Source organism: Zea mays, chromosome 9, assembly GCF_902167145.1.
Source record: "Zea mays cultivar B73 chromosome 9, Zm-B73-REFERENCE-NAM-5.0, whole genome shotgun sequence".
Lineage (NCBI taxonomy): Eukaryota > Viridiplantae > Streptophyta > Magnoliopsida > Poales > Poaceae > Zea > Zea mays.
Window position 1 is genome coordinate 70,523,251 of NC_050104.1, and position 27,049 is coordinate 70,550,299.

The window sequence follows — 27,049 nt, forward strand, 5'->3', positions numbered from 1 at the left end:
CCTGTTTTCCCCCAATTCGGTCATCCGCGCCGCCGTTGGACCTCGTGTCGTGGCCAGCCATCCACAGGTTGATTCATATTTCTCTAGTTTGTGTCTAGCATCCTTAGGGTCCCCTGTTGCTTGTAAACTCGATCAACTGAACGCTACCGCGTTTGGTCGATGGGAACAGCTCTGCCGATCCGCTGTGTTTGCCGACATTGTGGACGGGGGAGATTCCGGGTTAGATTAGCTCAATTAGTACATGGACTAGGATCGTCTTGGGTCGGGGATGATGATCAAATACTCTGTTTTGGTGGTCATCGTTGTTTGAAGCAAGTCCCAGCAAGGGATGGCCAGCGGCTGAACGCGCCGTCGTCAGGGACTTGAATTGTGAAGGAATAGAAATACAGTGGCCTCTTTGTCAATGTAAGTAAGACAGATGAATAGTGCCATGGGCTCTTTACTGGTTATTCAAATACCTAGGGGCCTCGACGCAAGACCGTAACGCGGGCGTGGGCACGCACGTATTCTCCTGTTTGCGGGCTAGCTTGGGCCAGATTTGGCCAAGCACTATTCATTATTTCTCCTTTTCTTTTTACTGGCAAATTAGAAAATTTGTAGAAAACAGTAGAAAATTGGTAAAATCATGAGACCAATTTTGCTAGACCTCTAAAATCACATAGTATTTAATAAAAATAGTTCCAAGATTTTTATCCCAAACCTAGAATTATGTAGCCTTTAAAGGTGCTCAAACCAAGCCTTTTAGAATTTTAGAAATAATTTAGTAAGTCCAAAAATTGTAAAACTTTTTGGGTAGGCTTTGTATGATGATTAAAGACGCTGAGTGAAGTTTGAAATGATTTGGACACTATTTGGTCATAAACACAATAACTAGCCTCCTAGGGTTAAGTTACTTAATACTAATAGAATACTAGTTTAGGAAACCCTAGTGATTAGTTTGTACCGTGAAGGAAAGTTGTATTCAAGATACAACTTAGTATGTTTCTATTGTAACTGCATATTCATGACATCGCATAAGCATTCATATACATGTATTGTCATGTATAGAAAACGAGGAAGAAAATGTGGTTGAGGAAGAAGTTGTCTCCCAAGCTGAAAATCCTCCAGCCGAGAACAACTTCTACTTTGACATCTGCGGAGTGGACCCTGAACCTCCTGCAACACAAGGCAAGCCCCAGTGCATTATCCCTTTTCCTTGTTGTTTAAAAACTTTATCACCTTGTTTGATGCATTAGGTGATAGGAGTTGTGTGATAAACAGTTGATGCATTCCCTTCCTTGGAAAATTGATTACCATTCCTTATTACCTAATTTATTCAAACAAGTTTTCTAATGCTTAGCCTTGCTTTAGAAAACAAAATGTTTTGTTTTAAACAAAAGGTGATGCTTCATATGGGATGGGGATTTTTACAAAGAAAAGACTTGTGATGGTGAATCCATCATGGTCGTGATGGGTTCAACATCGGAAAAGATGTACCTCTGTCATGTACCAAACTTTGGGTTGTAAATGATAAAGACGAGACCAGGCGGGTGACTTGCACGAGAAGGAAGTCTCGGTGTAGTGTCTCCATCTGAGTCTATTAAGGACCGAACCGATGTAGGCTTAATGATCGAGGACCTTTTAACTGGCCACATGCCTCATCATGGGTAAACTTTGCCTCGGTCGGACCAATACCAGAAAGGCCACCACACAATGGGAGTGGAGAGATGGCGAGAGTAGCGTGTACCCTCTGTGGCAAGAGGTTGGACAGTGGTGTATTTGTGTTCTCGGTTGGCGTGAACCCATTCTGGTCTTGAGAAACCCGTTGGCGAGTTGACATATGCAAGGGTTAAGTGCTACATATGTCGTGTGGTTGGAGATCCCCAGCTGGGTATTAATCGATTCGGATCATTGTTACTTCTTGGACATGAAGACATGGTCACTGACTTACACATAGCAATCAAGTGAACTGAAGGGTTGATAAAAGACGGCTAGCATAGGCTAAGTGTTTGATCTAGAATAGAAAGAACTCTAGATGCAGGTAACTACTTAACGTGATAATAAAAATGGATTTTTAAGGATCCACTCATAGTAAGCTTTTCTGCAAACAAAGTCTTTGAATCTTGATAAGCTTTACCTTGATTCCCAAAAGGCCAGCATATCCTTGAGAGTCTTTTTCCTTTGACGGGTAAGACTTGCGAAAGTACACTCCGTACTAAGGGTTTTCAAACCCATGTTGTTGTAGGTGATGAAACAGCTAAGTTTTGCTATTTCTGCTCCAACGTGGTGCCCAAGCAGGAGGAAGAACACTAAAACTTATTTGGGGAGGGTGTTTTGCCTCCCGTAATGTAATAATAAGTTCCGCACTCAAACACCCGGTTATGTAATAACTACTCTTTCTATATTTTTATATGAATGTAAATTATATTATTATAATCCTTTCCACTCATTCTCTACTCCGATTATGTGTAATGTCTGCGTGATGGGTTAAGCGCTCTTGGGCGACATGATGGAGATACAGATAATCGAACTTGTCGAGTCATTATGTACACCTGCATGATTGTCTGAGGTCCTTAGGACAAGGACATCTGTAGGTGGGCCTAATACCTTGAGAGGTTCCGTCACAGCTAGTATCAGAGCGAAGCCCATCTCTTCGGACATTACGTACACTACAAGAAATTGACAAATGTTCGTGGGTAAAATTAAGAACGTGGGTACACACGTTCTTACTTGAGTTAAGTTCATGGGTTACGTTAAGAACGTGGGTACCCACGTTCTTAAGTTAAGTTCGTGGGTCCTGTATAAAACCGTCGAACTTAACGAGTTAGGAACGTGGGTACCCACGTTCTTAAGTTAAGTTCGTCGGGCGTTTGGACACCGTGGAACTTAATTATGAAAACCTAAATAAAAAATCCCACACGCTCTCTCTCTCACGCCCTGTCTCTTCCCGTCCACGCGCTCCTCTCTGTCACCCGCGCCAGGCCGCGCCGCCGCCTTGCCACCGCCGACAGCCCGCGCTGCCGCGACGCCACCGTGAGGGAGCCGCGCCACCGCGAGCGGGACGCGCCGCCGCCGCGCCCCCAAGAGCTGTTCGCGTCACCGCCGCTACCCCAAGAGTTGTCCGCGCCGCCGCCAAGCCCTAGCGAGTGGTCCGGGCGCCGTCTCGCCGCCGCGCCCCAGCGAGCGGGCCGCACAGCCGCCGCGCCACCGCGCCGTCGGCCCGGCTAGCAACCCCCAGCCGCTCGGCCTCACCTGTCCTGCCGGCGCGCAGCGTCAGCGCACTGCAGGCTCTGCAGCAGCTCCAGCTCGGGCGCTCGGCTGCGGGCTACTCCGCTGTTGCCTGCTCGCTTGCTGATGCTGCCTGCTCCCGCCTGGCCATCTCCCTGCTGCTTGCTCTCGTGCTTCGCTACTCAGTGCTCGCTCTCCAGCCTCCAGCTCAAGTGCTCGGCGGTGAGTATTTAAATTATTGAATATAGTCCAGTTCATTAGTTCACTGCGCAGCACAATTCCAAATCCAATTTATTTGATTATGCGTGTGAATAGAAACAAATCAACGTGTCTAATCCATTAGATTTTTAATGTGCAGATTTTCTAATTTCTAAAAAGCAATATTGGATAGAAACAAGACACGCTAAGGTTATGTATGGCAAGCTGAAAGAGATTTTAATCACTAGCTTATCAATGCATAATTTTCTTCTGGATTTATTTGCATATCTGATATTATATGTTTACCATATGGTAATAATTGTAGGACAAACTAAGAAAAGCACTTGCTGAACCTGTGGAGTCTCTATTTGATGTTGCAGACCAAACAACCTGGCAATCATTAAGAAACATTTACAAACGTGAGACAGAGGCCATCCTACCAGAGTTTCTGAATAACCTTTGTCAGTTTGAAATGGAATACGCTCCAGCAGAAGAAATGGTATCCAAATTAAAGGATTATGCCCAGAGTGTTGTGGAAAGTAAAGCTAAAGAGGAATCTAGCAAAGTATTGATCCATATGAAGGAGAGGTTGATAAAATTCTTTATTTAATTTTTTTTTGGGGGGGAGGGGGATTCTGACACTGTTTCCTCTGTTGCCAGGTTCACAACAGTGTTTAGCCATGACAAGGATTCAAATCCAAGGGTCTGGACAGGAAAGGAAGATGTTCGTGCAATAGCAAAGGAAGCTCGATCTGCGGTACAAGAACCACACACTTCCAACAATCCTCAGTCTTATGTTTTCTGTTTGTAAAATACACTTATGCTTATGTTGCAGGCTCTCAAACTTCTGTCTGTAATGGCGGCCATTCGTTGGGATGACGAGCCAGATAGGATTGAAAGCATCCTCACTTCAACACTTCTGGAAGGCTCTGTTATATCAAAGATTGCAAGTGCTGCTTCTGCTGATCCACTTGCTTCTACCACTTGGGAAGAGGTAACTTTGTGTTGGTTTGTTCTTGCACAAGCAAACAATGGAAGCGTAGGTGTGCATGTAACACCACTTTATGGAACTCGAAACAGATTCCTCCGAAGCATACAATGATTACCCTGTCTCAGTGCAAGTCACTGTGGAAACAATTTAAAGCAGAAACTGAGTTCACGATTACAAGTAGTATCCACACAGGTGTGCATTTCATACAACATAGCTTTGATTTCTGATATCAGTCAGCGTGGTGCAACTTTTTTCCCTTAAGGGCTACTTTGGGAACCTTTGGGATTAGAGGGGATTGAGGTGTAAATAAACTAATTTTCTCTCCAATCCCCTTCAATCCCGAAAGGGATTTGAGTTCCCAAACTAGCCCTAAGGGTGAAAGCTGTACCTACATCTCTTTTTCAAAAATTTTTACTTCACCTTTTGTTTTTTCACCCCAGCAAGCTCATAGGCGTGGTAATAGTAAACTGCCTCCTCCTTGGGCAATCATGGCCATTGCTATTCTTGGTTTCAATGAGATCATGGTGCTTATTAGGTACTTTCGTACTTGGTAGCACTATGCTATGTAGTTCTTTACGTTCAGCTTAACAATTGCATGGCACTGATGTTCTTACTGTCCGCAGGAATCCCATTTATCTGTTCTTGCTATTTGTGGGCTACTTGATGGTCAAAGCTTTGGCGATGCAGCTAGATGTCAGCAGAGAATTCCAGAATGGAGTGGTATGATCTGAACACTTGATATAACGTTCCGCCGTCGCTTCATTCTTATTGTAACAAGAACGTCATATTGGTTCATGAGTTGCCTCAGCTCTATCCACTTTGAATTAGGCTCATAACAAGTTAAACCGATCGTGTGCACGCAGGTTCCTGGGATAATCTCTGTGTCGGTGAAGCTCCTACCAACGATACAGAACCTGCTTTCTAAGTTAAGTTATTTTGTTTAAACCTCACGAGACATTTAACCATTTGCATAATTAAACCTCACAAATGCATTGTTTATTGAAAAATGCATGTTACCATTTGAATGCACTAGATGCTAGTTGGGTGCATGATAGATTCATTGGTTCTACCCTCTCTTTAGAAAGCCATTTGATATTATGTTAGTTTTTTCCCTCCTGTTGGGAACTGCATGTTGGCCCCACATGATAGATGTGGTACCATCCCAGTATGCTGCTTGACAAGTCCCTAGTTTTTAACAGAATCAAGTTCAGTCTCTAAGTTTCATGGTCACCTCTCTTTTTCAGACCACATAACCAACTCTAGAGGCCCTTTCACATGTGTTGTATTTATAGCTTCTGGTTAAGGAGCAAAAGGGGGGGATTGCATCATGCATTCTCCCTTTGTTCTATTCACCTCTTGCTATTACTCAAATAACTGACCATATTTACTTAGCAGTCAACACCTTCTAGCTTAGTTTTTTCCCTTGAACATGTAAAACTGCATGTCATTGCATTAAGAGAAAGTAAGGCCAAAATAGCAAAATACAACGACCTTACATTCTTACACTATCACGACAACCAGAACAAACACCTTACATTACCATGCATGACAAGAACAACCTTACGTGACCTTACAACCAAAACAACAACCTTATGTGACCAAAACAACCACTAAAAGATGACTTAAACAGCCTTAAGCAACCAACTTGATGCAAGGCAACAGATGACAACGGCCAACCACAAACCGTAAGGGATTTAGATCCCAATGGGTTTTGAGGAAAATATTTTTACATTAAGCAAAACTCTGAACAGAAGTTATGTGCTCTACAACTTCCTATTTCTTCAGTTTGGCTATTGTACTTAACAGCAGTGTGTTGTATGCTATTCTAGTGGTGTTTGTAGATCTTTTTCTTTTATATAAACATGACAGCTATCCCTTTAAAATTTTCTATATTTATTTCATTATTTTTTTAATCTCAGTATGCATCAACATTTTTGGGATTTTCTGTAGATATCAATATATGATTTACGCATGTCTTCTCCTCTGAGAGTTAAGGATCACATGTAAGTCTCTATTTTCTCTTGTGAAGGGTTTTCACTTGTTAATCTTTATCAAAAGTTAGTTCCAGCCAATCAACCATTTCTACATAAATCTTCTGAAGGAATTCTCTCATTGGATGGGATTTTCTTACTCTACTTCCTTCTGCAAACAGGGCCTTACCTTTTCTTGGTTCTCCATCCTAATATCATGCCATTTCACACACATTCTGTCTGTTTTGTTAAAAAACAGATACAACTGCTGCAATTAGTTTTTGAATCTGTATGTTTTTAATGTGTCTTGGAAGAATAAGCTGTAAACAGCGGGTCCAAATCTCTATTACTTTTGAAATGTAATCAATAGTTGAATGCTTATTGAGTTACATATTGTACCTTTCACTGGGCATGTAATTGCTATTTTCTATTTCAGGTATGGTAGCCCAATATTAAATATCAAATGGCACCAGACACTTAATTCTACTGAACCTAAACTGATCACTGCTGATAAGCACATAATGAGAATCTGGGATCCTAATACAGTGAGTTTCTTCCTTTCCATCTTGTTCAAATGTTTTCTTCATTAGTATTCATGGTGTAATTTTACATATATATTGGGTTTGATGTGGATTTAAAGCAAACTCTAATTTAAGACATTACTGATATTTTATGATCCATTGGGTGTTGGTTTGCTTGCCTTCTTGAAGTAAAACATGGCCATGGTTATACCTTAAAAGGCTTTAAGCTAGTTTCTATTATGGTGCAATCTGAAATTCTGAACGTATCTTGAACTCTTCCTGTAAGGCTGTAACATTTGAATCCGTACTGGTAATGCATGCCATAGCCTCTATCTGAAGCAAATTAGGGAAGTTACTACTTACTAGAATAGAACCCAAATTTTGTATATTAGGTTGTGCTGACAGCTTTATTCCTTATTTACCCTTGTTTGACTTTGGGTTTATTTGGGAAGCATGTATTTGCATAGCACTTGAAACCCAACTACCTTCAAACATATCTGCAAATTCTTAGGGAATATGTGAGTTATCAGTTTTACCAAATTATCTGTGGTTCTAGGCTACATTTATGTCTATGAGGAATATGTTTCTCACGGCACTAATATCTATTTAGTACCTGCATTCTTTTTGTTGCTTGTTGATGATACTAATACTGTCTGATATAACTAGTTGCTTTTTCTCTCTTTGGTAAGAATCTGCAATTAAATTTGACATCCATTGGTTATATATTTTTTCCTTGTTCAGTTACCACACATGCTGCCATATGAAAATGCATTTTTAGCTGCTGTATCTGCTCTGGAGTGAATGAAGGACATCGTCTTTGGAAGTCAGACATCACCTAGAGCTAGGGTGTCCATTCTTGACATGTTTCCCTTAGTGATAGGTGGATACTGTCTAGCTAGGAACAGAGTCTCGAGGGATTGATGGACGCATGCATCTTCAATTCCTGTGTGTTGTATTACTACTGGTACAATCTCCAATTCTTGTGAACTTATGTATTTGGACTGTCAATTTGTGATATGAACATATATCAATGTGTTTGAAATCTGTATTGTATGTGATATTCTGTGTTGTATATGATATTATGTGTGTCTAATTTTTCATTTCTGTATTTTTAATTTTTTTTCTGGAAAAGGGTTAAAAACGTGGGTACCCACGTTCTTAATGTTAAGAACGTGGGTACCGTCGAACTTATTGTGCAGTCCTCGCAGACCCACGCAGGACACATAAGTTCGACGGCCACGTGGCCCCGTCGAACTTAACCGTAAGAACGTGGGTGCCGTCGAACTTATGGGAAAAAATTCGACGGCCCCCGTCGAACTTAAAAACCCACGTTCTTAACCTTAAGTTCGACGGTACCCACGTTCTTAATGTTAAGTTCGACGGTACCCACGTTCTTAACCTTAAGAACGTGGGGGCCGTCGAACTTACTTCTTTAAGTTCGTCCAAAAATCGCCGTCGGCTATATTCGTCGGTAAACCCACGTTCTTATGGTAAGTTCGACGGCCTATTACATTAAGTTCGACGGTTTTTCACCCACGTTCTTTAACCAGTTTCTTGTAGTGGTAGTACTTCAAAAGGGTTTTAAAATACTTACCTTGAAACATTCTTTCATTCTTATCTTGCCACTTTCTGATACTAACTTATCTTTTGAAGTCGGGTAATAGAGTGCCAAATAATAGTATACGTAGGAGGTAGGGGGATCAACAAAAAGTTGATTCCATAATCATTATGTCATGCATGCATCATGTTCAAACTATACTAAATAAATCTTCCCCTCTTATGGAGGTATGGCACGTACCAAGACAACCCAACAAAAGGCAACTGGACCTCGAGGTGTGCCCCGGCACCAGTTGGCTCCTTGACATGAGGGGAGCAGTGGTGGAAGCAATGATCCCATAGGGGATCTAGAGGCCTGGGTGGAACGACTCATGTCAGAACTACGCCATGGAAATAGGGAGCGTGCGCGAGATAGCCGATGCATTGCTGAGCTGTCAACGGAGGTTAATCGCTTGCAGCAGGAAATCGTGGAACGAGACACAGCTATCGACTGGGCCGTAAATTCGTGCTCTTTCGCCTGGGATTGGGAGGCAAATGCTCTAGCACGAGTAGCGGAAGTAAGCACATCCCTGGAGAATCTGCAAGCATATTGTAACACTCTACATGAGGAAGTGCACTTGTTATACGATCGACTGCATCCAAATATGCCATCGGAAGTTGCAGCAACAGGAGCTGGAACATCTGGAGCAGCTAGTGGAGGACCTGAGGGCGAGTTGGATCTTTTTGGAGCCCCTCCTTCCATGAACCTCGCAGATGAACGTTCTCTCGAAGCTGGCAGTGGAGCGGGAACAACCAAGGACGAAGATAATTAGAGTAGTGTAGTATAAGTGGTGTCTTTATGTAAATTAAATAAGGAAGTTGAGTTGTACTAGTGAGTATGTATAATTAGTACTAGTTTGGTATAATGTAATAAAGGTGGTGTACTTTCGGCATGTAATAATTCAATATATTTTTCTTCCTTAGATGCCATCAAGAACTTGTGCTCAAGACGGGGCGGGAACTTCCCGCAGCGGGGAGGAAACTTCGAACCCGTCACCTATACCTCCCACATTGGCTGAGGCTATCGCTGCATTAGTTAATGCCACCGCTGACAACACTCGTTTCCTGCGTGAATTGGCGGGGAATCAGTTTCAGCAGCATGGAGGCCGAGGTCAACCCCAAGGGCCCCGAGACACCACATACTTGGAGTTTTCTGAAACTCGTCCACCGCTTTTTGTTAAACTTGAAGAATCTTTTGGAAGCGGATAAATGGATACGAGTCATGGACCAAACATTCGGACTGATCTGGTGTACTGAAACCCAGAAGCCCCTGTTCGCCACCCAACAATTGAGAGGTCCTGCCAGAACCCGGTGGGGAAATTTTACAGCTATTCAGCCTCGAGGACATCTTGTCACGTGGGCAGAATTCAAGCAGGCATTCAGGGAACATTATGTTCCAGAAGGGGTTTTACACATGAAGCTGGAGGAGTTTATACGTTTAAAGCAAGGGGGAGACTCGGTAATGCAATATCTCAACAAGTTCAATCATCTCTCCCAACATGCTATCGACCAAGTGGACACGGATTTAAAGAAGAAAAATTGCTTCATGAGAGGTTTGAATGATCGACTCCAGCGCAAGATGGCCACATGCCTGGATCTCACTTATAGCAGGGCTATAAGCACAACGCTTTCAGTGGAAGCCAAGAATTCGGGACAAGGAAAAACAAAGAGATATGGGGGTGAAGGATTGTCTCAAGGGTCTGAAAAGCGGTCAAGGTTGGTCATTCTTCCTTTCAACCCAAATCGCTCTTCTCCTCGTCCATCCACATATCCTTTCAAGCAACCAGTGTTCATCCGTCCCACTCCTGCCCTCGCCCAGAACAATCAGTTGAGTGCCCCTGGTGCCCGTTTCCCTGCTCTACTCAATTTCTCTAATGGCTACTTTAATTGTGGGAAGTCCAGACATTTCATCAAGGACTGCCCCTATCCAAAGCAGAATAAATCAAATTTTCAATAGACTTCTGGGAACACGACTCAAGGAAAGGGAAATGTGGCCAACGCTCCAGCGGGCAAAAATACAAGGAAAACTGGGCGAGTTTACTACACCCATGTGGTGACCACTCCGGAAGGACAACCGGTGATGTTTCTCGTTGCCAACTATCCCACCGTCATCCTTTTTGATTCTCGTGCATCACATACTTTTATGAGCAAGACTTTTGTTGAGAAGCATTGCATACATAGTATTGAATCAAAAGAGGGATTTGTTATTCAATCACATGGGGTCAAATATTTACTAAGGAAGTAGTCTTCCACGTACCCGTAAGATTGGACGGACATGAGTTCCCTACCAACATGATTGTTATAAAGGGACAGGATGTAGATGTAATTCTAGGCATGAATTGGTTAGCACAGAATAAGGCTATCATCAATGCGAACCAAAGGACTATTCAATTAAGTCATGGACATGGAAAAGTCAAGTTGTCCATCCCTATATCTGTCCTAGTTAAAGTTCCTGGACAAGTTTTTGCATCCATGGTGCAAAAAATCCAAGACATTCCGGTTGTGTGTGAGTTCTCGGATGTATTCCCTGAGGATTTGCCCGGGTTACCTCCGGAAAGGGATGTGGAGTTTGTTACCGTATGCCACCCAATGAGCTGGCAGAACTCAAGATGCAATTACAAGACTTATTGGAGAAAGGATTTATTAGACCAAGTTCATCGCCATGGGGATACCCAGCAATCTTTGTCAAGAAGAAGGATCAAACTCTTCGAATGTGCGTGGACTACAGACCCCTTAATGAAGTGACTATTAAAAACAAGTATCCTCTTTCTCGGATCGATATTTTATTCGATCAGCTCACTGGAGCCAGGGTGTTTTCTAAAATTGATCTCCGTTCGGGCTATCATCAGATCAAAATTTGACCTGAGGATATACCCAAGACCGCTTTCACCACTCGGTATGGGTTATTTGAATATTTAGTTGTCTTTTGGATTGACAAATGCTCCCGCCCACTTCACATACTTGATGAATTCGGTATTCATGCCCGAATTAGACAAGTTTGTGGTGGTCTGCATTGATGACATTTTGATCTATTCCAAGAATGAGGAGGAGCATGCAAAACATTTGTGAATTGTATTAACGCACTTGAGAGAACATCAACTTTATGCCAAATTCAGCAAATGAGCATTCTGGTTAGAAGAAATCCAATTTCTAGGACATGTTTTATCTGCCAAAGGGATTGTGGTTGATCCCAGCAAGGTCAAGGATATCCTGGAATGGAAACCACCCACTTTAGTGCATCAAGTTAGAAGTTTCCTTGGATTGGCTGGGTATACCGCAGATTTATCCCGGATTTCTCAAAGATTGTTAAACCCATTACTGGGTTATTTAAGAATGATGTTAAGTTTGACTGGTCCTCTAAATGCAATGAGGCCTTTGAACAATTGAAAGTATTGTTGACCACTACACCGATTTTGGCCCAATCAGATATTGAGAAGCCATTTGATGTTTATTGTGACGCATCAGGCAGTGGGCTTGGATGTGTCCTGATGCAAGAAGGATGAGTAATAGCTTACGCTTCAAGGCAGCTGCGCCAGCATGAGGAACATTATCCAACACATGATTTAGAACTGGCCGTAGTAGTTCATGCCCTTAAGATTTGGCGTCATTATGTACTGGGGAATGTCTATCACTTCTATACGGATCACAAGAGTTTAAAGTATATCTTCACCCAGTCGGAGCTAAACATGAGACAAAGAAGGTGGCTCGAGCTGATCAAGGATTATGACTTGGAGATTCATTATCACCCAGGAAAGGTTAATGTGGTGGCAGATGCTTTAAGTGTAAAGACTCTTGTCATTGTCTCACAGTAAGATAATCTGACACCACTCTATGTCAGGGAATGGAAAAATTAAATCTGGGGATAGTACAACAAGGAACCTTGACACATTTGAAGCTTGAGTCAGTTATTCTACGAAGGATTATTGATGCTCAAAGGATCGATAAGGGTATGAAATATATTCATGAGAAATAGGAGGCTGGCAAAGCTAATTGTTTTAGGAAAGATGATCAAGGAGTGATATGGTTTAAAGACCGCATAGTGGTGCCAAAGGATGCTGAAGTCCGTCAACAAATCCTGGGCGAAGCTCATCTTAGTCGGTATTCCATTCACCCTGGGAGCACTAAGATGTACCAAGACTTGAAACAACATTATTGGTGGACTAAGATGAAGATTGAAATTGCACGCTATGTGGCAAAATGTGACACTTGTAGATGTGTCAAGGCAATACATATGAAAGTTGTTGGACCTTTGCAATCATTGTCAATCCCAACCTGGAAATGGGAAGACATTAATATGGATTTCATTGTGGGATTACCCAAGATAGGTGAAGGATTTGACTCTATTTGGGTCATAATTGACCGCTTACAAAGAAAGCTCATTTTCTGCCAGTCAAAACATATTACCTGGTCATTACCTATGCTAAGTTATATGTGGCTCGTATTCTCAGTTTGCATAGAGTTCCAAAGACGATAGTGTCGGACCGGGGACCGCAATTTGTATCTAAGTATTGGGAGGAGCTGCACAAATCTTTGGGTACTAAATTACTCCACAGTTTGGCCTATCATCCTCAGACGAGCGGACAAACCGAAAGGGTAAATCAAATACTTGAGGATATGCTACGAGCCTGTGTCTTGGAGTTCCCACAAAAGTGGGATGATTGTCTACCACTGGCAGAATTTTCTTATAATAACAGTTATCAAGAAAGTAATAAAATGGCACCGTTTGAAGCTCTGTACGGACGACGATGCAGAACACCCTTGAATTGGTCAGAACCAGGAGAACGATTGTTTTTTAGACCTAATTTAGTTAAAGAAACAGAAGAAAAAGTCCAACGTATAAGACATAACCTGAAAGAAGCTCAAGCTCGGCAGAAAAATGTCACATCCGGTTTTAAGGGACAAAACCGGGTGCATCTCATATATGCGCCAAAGAAGACAACACATATAATAACAGAGTGTATAGAGATAAATGTTACAATATAATCAGAGTACTTATTACATAGCGGAAGTCTTACAAAATAAAAGATAAATATAAATCAAACTAAAGTCCATCATTGGCGCCCTAAAGTCAACTGGGAGACGCCACCTAGATCGAATCGAACTCCTCGTTGTGTGGCTCCTCTTGAACCACCTATTCTTCTCCTGTGGGGGTGTGAGACAGCAAGGGTGAGCTCACACATGTTCATCGCTCAACAAGTTGTGGGGAATAATGTGCATGGACTCACCAAAGGTGGGAGCTCATGTGATGTGTAAGGCTAATCAACAATAGGGGTTAAAGCTGAGCATTGCTTTTAATAAGTTGGTCAAAATTTTATTAGCAAATACTAAATGTAAGTAGGTACCAAACCATAATAAGAACAATAGAACAAAATTAATAAATAATCACATGCAATGCATATGACAAATTGAATTTAAGTTTCATATTTAATCATGCGACAGTCCTGAGCTACTCATGACCGTGAGCTCGACTAGTATACCGGTTTTACACTCTGCAGAGGTTGTACCCTGTACCCACAAGTCATGTATCCCATATCGCTAGGGTTAGCTAGACCCTTAGACACTACCGAGGTGAATGGCTAGGGATCCACTACGAGGCCTTTACAAAGTTCCACTAGCTTCCGAAAACCCGCTATAGTTTATGGGAAGAGAACTTGCAAGAATCCCTTGTCTGACCGCCATCGCAGCAAAATCAACCCGAGAACCTCCCTGCATGCAACTCCCCTACTGCCCTTGCCCCTTTCGGGTAAGGTAGTCTTCCACTAGCTTTCCTAATTAGTCAGCCAAGGGCGTCCCATTCCACCCTTGTGGTGGCACGTGTTTCTCAAGCTAAGCTCCATGTTCCAATTAAAGATATAATGATCTTGACATGAACATAAATAACATAACAACATAATTGGAACATGGATATAATGAAATATTAACCCAGAACCATATAAAGCAATAGCAAAAACTACCCAAGTGATCAGGGGTAAACAAGACAAAAGATAATCAGACTAGGGTGACCTATTGGGTCCCATCAAAATTAAACCTATGCATTGAATAGTGATAATAAAGAACATTATTGGGTAACAAAAGTGGTCAAGGGCACAACTTGCCTGGGACTTGAGGTTCCAGGTACCAGGATAATCCTCAGATTCTCGTGACCTCACTGCTAGTCGTAGCATTACAAACAAACATGGTATAGACAATATTAACGTCACATCAAACATAAGTACAAACTGAATAATAATAATCTACGCGTTGCTACGAGATCGCGTGTTCGAGAACCACTAAAATTGGGGTTACGTCATCAAGTTATGATGTGATTAAATTATTAAAACTAGGTTTTATTTTATAATTCCAGAGAAAATATAACCTAAAGTAGTAATTAATTCAACTTTAATCTAAATTATAAATTGATCATAGATCATATTTTAGTAGATAATGATGAGCACATTAATCAGACTAAAAGTTAAATAAGGATCTAATCATAAAATAATGAGACATGGTATAATAAGTGTTGTTATTGCATAGTAAATATTTGTACGAGACTAACGCAACTTGAATGGATCAAATCGGAGTTATAGATTTTAAGTTATTAATTTCTGAAGATTCTATGTGTTTTGTACAAGATTAAGTAGGATATAAATTTTAATGTGACTTTCATGTAAAAACAGTGGCACTAATTGATAAACAATAATATTATAAAACTATAGAAATTGTAATGGATTTATTTGGACTTCATATGAATTTTATATGAATTAAACAAGTTCTAGCATTTATTTTCATATTAAAAAATCATTTTCTAATTACTTTTACTGGGTGTTACAAATCTCTGGACTGGGCGCCAAATACTGCGAAGCACAGGGGTCTCCGGGTAAAAATTCTTAAGACACATAGCGCACAGGACTGGACCGCGGGTTGGTTCCCTGGAAACATAGGGGCATTTTAGCAAAGGGGTCGGGCCGAAGGGCTATCCCTTGATCGGAACCATCGAATTACAAGCCGACGGCCCAGATTAGAATGTCCTCAACCCGAAGCGGTATGACACATTAACAGTATGATTAATGATTAATGGCTGAGATTCGCTACGACCAGAGATCGGTCCAGCACCAGACGATGGCGGATCTGCGGTCTAGATCTAAAATGGTGGAACATGCCCCAGACCTGTACGATACCGATCGGACGGCCAACACTCCCTTGGCCGAACCGGTACTCCGCTTCTAATCGTGGTCGTCCATGCGACGATCCACGGCGAGGGCTATTCCCCTAACCTCGGTCACGGCACCCGGCGGCGCCCTGCTTCCCCCACCGCAGAGCTCACCGGAGCACGACGAAACTATGCAGAAAAGCCCTAGGTCCTAATCCATAGTGTGTGATATGTAATAAAGGACCTAGCGAACTCAGGGAGGGAGTCCTCACCGGAGGTGATGAAGCAGTGGGGTCTAACCATGGGGAATCGTGACCCGCGACGGAGTTGCAACGTCGGCCACCAATCACCAAGGTCCCGGCGGCAAAACACCCGTGCTATGGCCACGCACTCCCTCCCCAGGGTCAGGGTAAGCACCAGGGCACGTCTGACAAGACGCGGCGGCGACCAATTGTCCTCAAGCGGTGGTGGTAGGGCAGTTCGACATTGGCGGCCGCCAGCTGAGGGTGAGGTTCGCGGTGAGGGACCCGGCGCAAGCGATTGTGGGTGAGTGGTTGCGGGAGGAGAGAAGGTTGCGGCTCGGTCCTTTTATAAGCGTGTGGCGATGGGCTCCAGGTCAACGCCCACGGCCGCGAAGATTGCGATGCCGTCCGCGGAGTCTGGCTTGGTGGTTGAGGACGAACATGACATGTTGGCCCCACATTCCATTGTCACAGATGCGTGAGTTAGGCCGAGGCCCAGTCGTCAGCACGCAGCTTCAGTGAACGAACCGGGTGCGCGCACTACTGACCAGCGGGGCCACCACGTCGGTGTCTAGATAATCACCAACCATGCAAGGGAGGCGGACAGGTGGGGCCACCTGTCGGCGCCAAACCCTTCTTCTGGGCGTACTGGGTCACGCAGTGGAACCTAATGGGCCGAGAGCTGCACTTTGGGCCCAAGTTCAATCTGCATGTCTGTTCTCTTTCCCTTTTTCTTCTTTTCTTTCTTTTTTCTTTTTCTGATTTTCATTCTCGTTTTATTTTAAATTCACAATTTGAATTCAACTATGGATGTGAATTTGTACTCAAGTTAAATGTACAAAATAAACACACTAGTATGGTAGTATTTTATTTATCCATATATTTTATTTTATCTTGTATAGTGTTTTTCCTTCTTTTCTCCTTCTATGTCATCTTCAAATTTTTCCAAGTTGTAAATCAGGTAGGAAATCCAAATTGGATACTAATATATTGTCATTGATATTATTATTTTTATTATTTATAGGTGCACAATCGAATAAAGTCCAACATGATGTATAGATCAATTTAGGTGTCATTTGACAATTAATCATTTTAAGTATGATTGTGAACATGCTTAGTTAAATAGAAACCAAGTATATAGGAGAATTATTTCTATAAAATGTGCCACCCCAAATCCATAAGTATTGGATGCCCCCTTTTTCATATGACTATTTTAATATCTTAGTTGAATATGAACAAGGACTGTCAATTTTTTTAATACATACTCAAAATCAATTATGATGCAATAGATATATATTTATTCTAATTAATTTATTTGTTTGATAAATGTTTGAAATATGAAACACACTCATATTGTTCCTTTTTTTAGGAAACTAGTATTTTGATTGTGGGATAGGAATTGAAGCTACTTCAAAATTAAATATTCATGTAAATGATTGCTTATGGTGCATCATTTAATGAAATGCATAATCAATTAGTTGAATAGAAAAAAATTTATTATTCCTTTTCTAAAAATAATTCTTGGTTTCCAAAATTCAGTCCTCAATTTTTAACACTCAAGTATAATTTGAGATATCTGAATTTACTATTTTATTTCTGCATATATTTATTTTTTTATTTTTTATTTTTTTTTCTTATACAAATTTTGGGCCTTACAAATCCTACCCCCTAACAGAAAAAGGGGTATAATCATGTTATCTCAAAACATATGCACAAACAAAATCCCAGCATGATGCATAAGCAACTCATGGGGTCAAATAGACCTTATTATTCCTCCTAAAATAGTATCATACCAACTACCAACTAAAGTAACACATAGATCTTACAAATAGTAGTAATATATATATATATATATATATATATATATATATATATATATATATATATGTTTATGTAGCTTGGTAGAGTAGGTGGTGGTGGTGCAGGTAGTGGGTGTTGTTGTTGTCTTTCCAACTGTGCTTGCCTTATTTCTTGGCGTATCTCCAGCCGGTCCTGACGTATTTCCTCGCGTTCTTGTCTTATCTGATTTTGCATTTCGGTAACCATGTTTGCCATTTGTTGTATTACCATCATTTGTGTCACACCCCGGATTTAAGGGACAAAGCCGGGTGCATCTCATATATGCGCCAAAGAAGACAACACATATAATACCAGAGTGTATAGAGACAAATGTCACAATATAATCAGAGTACTTATTACATAGCGGAAGTCTTACAAAATAATAATATAAAATGAACTAAAGTCCATCCTTGGTGCCATAAAGTCAACTGGGAGACGCCACCTAGATCAGATCAAACTTAGATCAGATCAAACTCCTCGTTGTGTGGCTTTTTTTGAACCACCTGTTCTTCTCCTGTGGGGGCTGTGAGACAGCAAGGGTGAGCTCACACATGTTCATCGCTCAACAAGTTGTGGGAAATAATGTGCATGAACTCACCAAAGGTGGGAGTTCATGTGAAGTGTAAGGCTGATCAACAAAATAAAGGTTGAAGTTGAGCATTGCTTTTATAAGTTAGTCAAAATTTTATTAGCAGTTACCAAGTGTAAGTAAATACCAAACCTTAGTAATAATAAATATGAAGTAATAATAAAGTAATCCTAATGCGATGCAAATGACAAATTGAATTTAATTCCATAAATTAATCATGTGAGTGTTCGAGTCGCTCATGACCGTGAGCACTGCTAGTATACCAGTTTTACACTCTGCAGAGGTTGTACCCTGTACCCACAAGTCGTGTATCCCATGTCGCTAGGGTTTGCAAGGCCCTTAGACACTACCGAGGTGAATGGCTAGGGATCCACTATGAGGCCTTTACAAAGTTCCACTGGCTTCCGATAACCCGCTACAGTTTATGCGAAGAGCACTTGCAAGAATCCCTCGTCTGACCACCATCGCAGCAAAATCAACCCGAGAACCTCCCTGCATGCAACTCCTATACTGCCCTTGCCCCTTTCAGGTAATGTAGTCTTCCACTAGCTTTCCTAATTAGTCAGCCAAGGGTGACCCATACCACCCTTATGGTGGCACTGTTTTCCCGGGTGGTTCTCCATGTTCTCACTAACATAATGATCTTGTCATGAACAGTAAATAATAAACTGATAACAAAAGTGTGAACATGAGTAATGTATATCTCTATACCCAAAACCACATAAAGCAATAGCATATACTACCAAAAAATCAGTGGTAAAACAAGGTATAAAGATAGCCAAAACTAAGGTAAACTATTGGATCCCATCAAATTAACCTATGCAGATCATTATGATTAATAAGAACATGACTGTGTAAAAAGGAAGTGATCAAGGGCACAACTTGCCTGGGACTTGAGATTCCAGATACCAGGATGATCCATAGGTGACTCGAAACCTCGCGCTAGTCGTAGGAATACAAACAAACTTGGTATAGGCAAAATTAACATCAGACCAAACATAAGAACAAACTGCATAATAATATTCTACGCTGCGTAACAAGATCGTAGGAACATGAATTACTAAATTCGGAGTTACGATTACCAAGTTATGAATTTCTGGAGTTATTTAGTACCTAGAATAGAGTAATTCATGTGAATAATGTTAAATCAAGTTTCATGGTTAGATAAAGGTACTAGGTGATAAACAATACTTAAACAAAATTAATGCCACTAGAAAGAATCAATTTGGAGTTATGGATTTTTAGTTATGAATTTCTAAAGGTTTTATGTATTTTGTACAAGATTAAACAGGATATAAATTTTAATATGACAATCATGTCAAAACAGTTGTACTAAATGATAAACAATAAAATTACAAAATTATAGCAATTGGAATGGATTAATTTGGATATCATATGAATTTTCTATGAATTAAACCAATTCTAGCGGTTTATTTTTACATTGAAAATCCTTTTCTAATTAATTTTCCTGATTTTTCTAGTTTCTTGGACTGGGCGCACTATTTACAGAAAACACAGGGACCTCAGGGTAACTCTTCCGAAGACTCAGAGCTAAAGCCGCTTGGACGGCGGGTTAATTCAGTTATCTCTCGGGGTCTCTTTAGTAAAAGAGCGTGGCGAAGGGTTATGGGTGAATATCGGTTGTTGGATCCCAATCCAACGGATCGGATTAGATCATGCCATCTAGCGAACCGATATGCCAGGGTAGCCACAGGATCAGAATCCGACGACTGATTTTATGAAGCTTGATGCACCCCAAACCGTCCGAACGACATCTAACAGTCTTGGGCGAAACGCTACCTAGATCTATTCCAGAGCGTTTATCAGGAGATCAACGGCCAGTGGCCATCCACCCTAACTTCTAATCGTGGCCACACAAATCCAATCTGACGGCGCCAACCCAACTTTCCACCCCCAACTCAGAGTGCGGCGGCGCAGAAAGCTCCACGGCGGCGATCTCGCCGGCGCAAGCTGATCTGGCGCCCCAGAACACTATTTCCTTCATGGACAAGTACTACACGATCTACAGAGCAGGTTAATTCGATTGAACTAGGATGTACCAGTGATGGAGCAGTGCGACACGCTAGCCACGACGAGAGGCAGAAGGATGGCGCGCACCTTACTCCGATGAGCAATTCACCCAGCTCCACCGGTTCTTCCTTCCAATTACGGCCGTGGAAAACTTCCCCAGGCGCTGGCGAACTCTCCTTGGCCACACCCCGAGGACGGAGACCCGGCACCGCCGTGACCGCCGGTGGCGGCCCAATTCGCTCCCCCGCGGTCTCCCTTTCTCACCACGACGGCGCTTTTAGCTAGATGTGTGTTGGGGTCTGCTTCGTCGCCGAAGGTCTCATAAGAAGAAACACCTTTGGAAGATTGACACGAAACCGAAGCTATCTATCAAAAGGCTTCGGAGCATATTTCCAAATGCACCGACTTAAAGATGAAATGACCAACTGGCCCATGATAATTTGTATTATGATTGTAATCCTTTGTAAAGGGCATGAATGTAATTCCCCACAGGCTGCGCCCTGTGCCTATAAATAGATGAACAGTACCCCCGTACTGTTCACGCTATCTTGCAATCGCTCGCGCGCAACATTTGGATTTTTGCCTTCTGTCAAGCCGAAGGTATAAATATAATTGAATGTTGTACTTAAATATTCAAGTTTGCATAATGAAACATATGAATTATATTATGTGTTTGTTCGTGTTATCTCTCATGTTTCATATGTTTCGTCATTTATTATCTTATAACCGTAATGATGAAGGTATGTCCTTCAAGACCTTCGTCCGAAGATCGTTATATCCTAAGAGAAATAATGTTTCGAAGGATGAAGGACTTTAACATTTGATACTTTGTGTTGCCTTTTCTTGACTCATAGCATTTGAGAACAAGTCCCCAACATTGGCGCCCACCTCCGGTGAACTCACTTCCACTTTCGAGTTGATGGCTTCGTCCAACATCGAAGCTGAAGCTGCTTCGGCTACGAAACTGGTGCTCCCAATAACAGGCGGTTCATGCTCAGAACCAGCCAACAAGAAGGAGAAGAAGGAGGCTCATAGAAGGGTACAACATGTTGGGGTGCAGGGACCCTTCATCAAGTCAAAATGGTCCCACATCCCAATCACCTTCTCCTAGGAGGACCTTCAGCTCAAGGATTATCCTCATAATGATGCTATGGTCATATCTTGTGTCATCAAGGGATTTCTGGTCCACAATGTTTTGGTTGATACAGGCAGTGCAGCCGACATCATATTTTCTAAGGCCTTTAGACAGATGCAAGAGCCAGAGGACAAGATTCATGATGCTACACACCCTCTTTGTGGCTTCGGAGGAAAGCAGATCGTAGCACTTGGCAAGATCACAATGCCAGTGACCTTCGGATTTGTCCACAACACAAGGACTGAACAGGTTGTGTTTGATATTGTTGGCATGGAATACCCCTATAATGCAATCATTGGTCGTGGGACACTCAACGCTTTCGAAGCAATACTTCATCCAGCATATCTATGCATAAAGATACCTTCGGAAGAAGGACCCATTGTTGTTCATGGCAGTCAGGAAGCTGCTAGAAAAGCTGAAGGAAACTGGACAGATTCAAAAGCAATCCACAACATAGATGGACATGAAGCTTGTGAATAGTACAAGTACAGAAGAGAGAAGGCTGCCTCGGCTGATCAGCCGAAGCCTATGCTTCTATGTGAAGAAATAGCAGAGCAGAAGGTATTTCTGGGTTCTCAGTTATCTGAAGAGCAGGAGAAAACCTTGATAATGTTTTTATTCAGCAACAAAGATGTGTTTGCCTGGTCAGCTAATGATCTTTGTGGTGTCATTAGAGATGTCATTGAGCATTCACTCAATGTGGATCCATCTTTCAGGCCAAGAAAACAAAGGCTCGGAAAATGTCCGATGACAAAGCTGAAGGTGCTCGAAACGAAGTGAAGAGGCTTCTTAGTGCTGGCGTTATCAGAGAAGTCAAATACCCAGAGTGGCTAGCTAACACTGTTATGGTGAAGAAGGCAAATCGTAAATGGAGAATGTGCATCGATTTTACAGATCTTAACAAGGCTTGTCCAAAGGATGAGTTCCCATTGCCAAGAATAGATTCTCTAGTAGATGCAGCAGCTTCATCAGAGCTTATGAGTTTACTAGATTGTTACTCAGGCTACCACCAAATCTGGATGAAGAAGGAAGATGAGCCGAAGACTAGCTTCATAACCCCGAGTGGTACATATTGTTATCTTCGGATGCCTGAGGGGCTCAAGAATGCTGGAGGACGCTTCAGCAGAATGACAGACAAGGTCCTTCATTCTTAGATAGGCAAAAATGTGCTAACATATGTTGATGACATCATAGTGAAAAGCACGAAGCAAGAAAATCATATCACTGATCTGCAAGAAACATTTGCTAATTTTAGGCAAGCTGGCCTGAAATTGAATCCCGAAAAATGTGTCTTCGGAGTAAAGAAGGGTAAGTTCCTTGGTTGCCTAGTTTCAACGAAGGGGATCGAAGCTAATCTAAACAAGATCGAAGCCATACTTCGAATGGAATTGCCAAGTACGAAGAAGGGGGCCCAGCGGTTGGTAGGAAGATTGGCTTCATTGAACAGATTTATATCTAGATCAGCAGAAAGAAACTTGCCATTCTTTGAAATACTAAAGTCAGCCGAAGTCATTCAGTGGGGCCCAGCTCAACAGAAAGCCTTCGAAGAACTGAAGCAATACCTGATTGATCTAACAACATTAACTCCACCTGCGCCAGGGGCTCCGTTACTATTATATGTGGCAGTTTCGCACTCTGCAGTGAGTGTGGCGCTTGTGCAGGAGAAATTGGAAGGACAAATCAAAAAGCAAGCCCCAGTATACTTTGTCTCTGAAGTTTTAAGCTTATCAAAGAAAAATTATACAGAATTGGAGAAGGTATTGTATGCTGTCTTAATGGCCTCCAGGAAGCTTTGGCACTACTTTCAAGCATTCCATATAATTGTTCCTTCATCTTAGTCTTTGAAAGATATTATGAGGAACAGAGAAGCTACTAGAAGGATTGGAAAGTGTGCTGCGGAACTCAACGAATTCAGCATTGATTATGTGCATAGATCCTCGATCCAGTCCCAGGCGTTAGCAGACTTCATCGCTAACTGGACGCCAGGGGCTCAGGAAGAAGCAAATAAAGATGTCGAAGCTTGTACAATGTTCTGCAATGGTTCCTGGGGAACCTTCGGGGCAGGTGCAGCTGCTGTCTTGGTTGCACCTTCCAAAGTCAGAACATGTCATGCAGTAAAACTTGATTTCAGCTGCACAAATAATATTGCTGAATACGAAACTTGGCTTTTGGGGCTTCGGAAGTTAAAGGCAATGGGGATAAGAAGGGCGGTCCTTAAAACCGATTCCCAAGTTATTTCTGGTCATGTTGACAAGAGTTGTAGAGCAAGAGACCCAAAGCTTGAGAAATACCTGGATACAGTTCGAAGGCTTGAAGCTTCTTTAGAAGGGTTTTCTATCAAGAATATTCCACGAGGAGAAAATGAGCACGCTGATCTGCTAGCCAAGTCAGCGGCACAGGGGCTGCCCTTACCTTCGGAAGTATTCTTTGAGACAATAAGAGCACCTTCGGTGGAACTTCTTGAAAGAGCAGTGCTCAATATATCTCCTGTTCATAGTGAAGATTGGAGGACTGGGATTATATCTTTTCTCCAAGGCAACTGCCTTTTAGATGACGAAGCTTATAATAAGAGAATGGAGGCAAGAGCACGACCATATGTAATAATAGAGGGGGAGTTATACAAACATGGAGTCTGCTCTCCACTGCTCAAGTGTCTATCCAGAGCTGAACATATAGAATTGATGAAGGAAATACATGCAGGATTGTGTGGATCTCACATTGGATCTAGACCTTTGATGGGGAAAGTCTTCAGACAAGGATTTTATTGGCCGAAGGCAGCTTCGGATGCAGTGGATCTAGTTCAAAAATGTGAAAATTGCCAAAAATGCGCAAGAGACCAGAAACAACCTTCGTCTTTAACCCAACTGATACAACCAACCTGGCCATTGCAAAGATGGGGCCTGGATTTATTAGGTCCACTTCCACCAACACAAGGCAATTTAAAATATGTTGTGGTGGCTGTAGAATAATTTTCCAAGTGGATTGAAGCGAAGCCTTTGGCCACAATAACTTCGGTCACAGTCCAGAAATTCTTTTGGCAAAACATTGTTTGCCGCTTCGGCGTACCAAAGGCTATAACTGTGGACAATGGAACACAGTTTGATGTCGAAACCTTCAAGGAATTATGTGATCAAATTGGCACGAAGATCCATTTTGCGTCAGTCAGACATCCAGAATCAAATGGACTTGTCGAAAGAGCAAATGGTATTATAATGACAGGAATAATGAACTTAATTTTTAACCAGCCCAGAGAAAAGTGGCCGGAAGAGTTGATTAAAGTGGTGTGGAGCCACAACACGACTGTATCAAAATCAACAGGTTTTACGCCATTCAAGCTATTATTTGGTGACGAAGCTAAAACGGGGTCAATAAGAACAACAGCTTCGACTGAAGACGAAGCTGATTATCATGTAGCAAAAGACACTATAGCAGGGGTCAGACTTCATGCTGTGGAAAATATTAATAAATATCAAGCCGAAACAATAAAGTGGCGAGACAGAAAAGTCCGGCTGAAAAATATCAAGCCAGGGCATATGGTGCTTCGGAGAGTGGCAAATCCGGACACAGTAGGCAAACTACAGTTGAAGTGGGAGGGACCTTTTCTAGTCGTATCTTCGTCAAGGCCTGGTTCTTACAGACTAAAAGATATGGATGGCAATGATATTCCTAGGTCTTGGAATGCGGATGAGCTTCGGCGGTATTATGTATAGATTCATGTAATCTTTTTCTATTTTTCTATGGCACCCTTTTCCTTTCCGAAGGGGGGAAAGGTTTTTAATGGGGGCCATAGTTTGTAATCTTTTCCTTTCTTATTCAGCTCCACGAGAGCAAAATCCCCCAAATATGTAAATGTAAAATCTGAGCATGCACCATCGAGTGCAGAGAAAAAAGAAAAAACAGGGAGAAGCTCGAAAGTCGTCCCTAAGGGGATGCAGAGCATGACGAAGCTACAAAAAGTCGTTCCTAAGGGAGCGCAGCGTAAGTTTTCTGCTCAAAAGTCATTCCTTAGGGAATGCAGAGCCAAATACCACCGAAATATAAGGTGAAGTGCAAAAAGTCAACGTGAATACCGCCGAAATAGAAGGCGAAGAAGTTCAAAAGACGTTCCTTTGGGAATACAGAACTTACACCGAAAAATAAACGGTGCAGCCGAAAAATAAACGGCAAAGAGATTTCAGTCATTCCTTAGGGAATGAAGGTTGTGGATGAAGCTTTGGATGTGTGTGTTTGGGCATTCATTTGCACGATACATTACATCATACATTGCATACATAAACATTCATTTAGACATACATAGGATCATCATCATCACCATACCATACAGATACAAACAGTTGCTTCGGCTCTAAGAATGCAGCTTCGAAAGCAGAATCATGCTTCATTGTGTACGAAAAGAAGGGAAGGTGTTTTTGGCCTTCGGCTCAAAAAGTACAAGTTTCGTTCACATCGAAGCACTTCACACATTGATGGAAAGGTAAAAATATATTACAAGGTATGGACAAAATTTACTGAGTAGAATCTAATTCTTAAATTACAATATTCTTTACAAAGGTTAATACAAGAGTTCTTAGAGTTTTTTCAACAGCTAGCTATTCAAGCTTCATCACTATCTATTGAGCTTCGGATCGTCTGCTAAGCTTCAGCTTTGTGCTCTTTAGCTTCGTCATCCTATACATATTAAAGTGTTGTAAGGAAAATTCAAGTTTAAAGGAAAAGGTAAGAACAAGGTATGATTTTGTTACCAGCTTAAGATGACTTCGAGCTTCGTCACCAGCTAAGCTTCGTCCACCCTTCGTCCATACTAGCTTTATAAACCTATTTCCTATGCTTCGGGCAAGACTGGGAATATCAATCAGATCTGCTGGTGATTAGCTAAAGTTGGGTCTATTGACAATCTTTCCATGTGTGCAACCAGATTTCAGGAAGGCAACAGTTGTGCCCCGAGAAGCTACCAGAGCACAAAAATCGCCGTGTCCAGCTATAATTTCATCAAGAGCATCAATTTCACCTTCGATATGTTCGAAGGCTCCTGGCAAGTCTTCAATCGAAGGACTAAAATTCTCATAGCCGGCTCCAACCAAATTGAATATCTGTTTCAGCCGTTGCACACATCGGTTACTGAACTCCAGACATTTGTTTTGAAGCTCTGTCAATTATTTTTGCAAATTTGAACTTTTTCGACCTCAGCCTCAAATTTTGCATCAAACTTCTGCTTTTCTTGTTCGAAGCTTTCTGACTTTGAGAGAAGCTCCGTGTTCAAACTTGCAATTTTAGCTTCAGCTTCTGCCAATAAACCCTCTGCTGTCTGAAGTTCGAAATCCTTCTTTTCAAGAGCAGCTGCTTGATCTTTAATTTTGCTTTCTAAACCCTCAATTATAACTTCATGCTTTTTATCTTCAAGATCTTGTTGCATCCTCAAAGCTTTACTCAATAGCATACTCTGTGCAGAAACAACCTTCGTTGTTAAAAACAATAAAAAGTTGAAGAAAAGTTTTTTACCTTGAAATTAGAATAGAATAAACTACCGACGATATGCTGTCGTCGGTAACGGCTAATGTCTGTCTCAAGCTTCGGGAAACCAATACTCTTCGAAAGAGTACT

General features: G+C 41.8%; 1 protein-coding gene and 1 long non-coding RNA gene across 2 annotated transcripts; both read left to right on the forward strand.

The window, feature by feature from the left end:
* The first annotated feature begins 3,733 nt into the window (after positions 1-3,733).
* LOC103638493 (protein ROOT HAIR DEFECTIVE 3 homolog 1-like) lies at positions 3,734-5,471 on the forward strand. Its single transcript, XM_020544289.1, is given in 8 exon segments — positions 3,734-3,993; positions 4,066-4,162; positions 4,241-4,399; positions 4,431-4,474; positions 4,476-4,590; positions 4,771-4,931; positions 5,020-5,116; positions 5,260-5,471. Coding segments are annotated over 8 exon segments (870 nt in total). The 5' UTR covers positions 3,734-3,877; the 3' UTR covers positions 5,341-5,471.
* Positions 5,472-5,953: 482 nt separating this feature from the next.
* On the forward strand, positions 5,954-7,680 carry LOC109942316 (uncharacterized). Its single transcript, XR_002265035.2, has 3 exons — positions 5,954-6,399; positions 6,803-6,911; positions 7,666-7,680. It is a non-coding gene; the product is annotated as an uncharacterized lncRNA (long non-coding RNA).
* Positions 7,681-27,049: the final 19,369 nt, after the last annotated feature.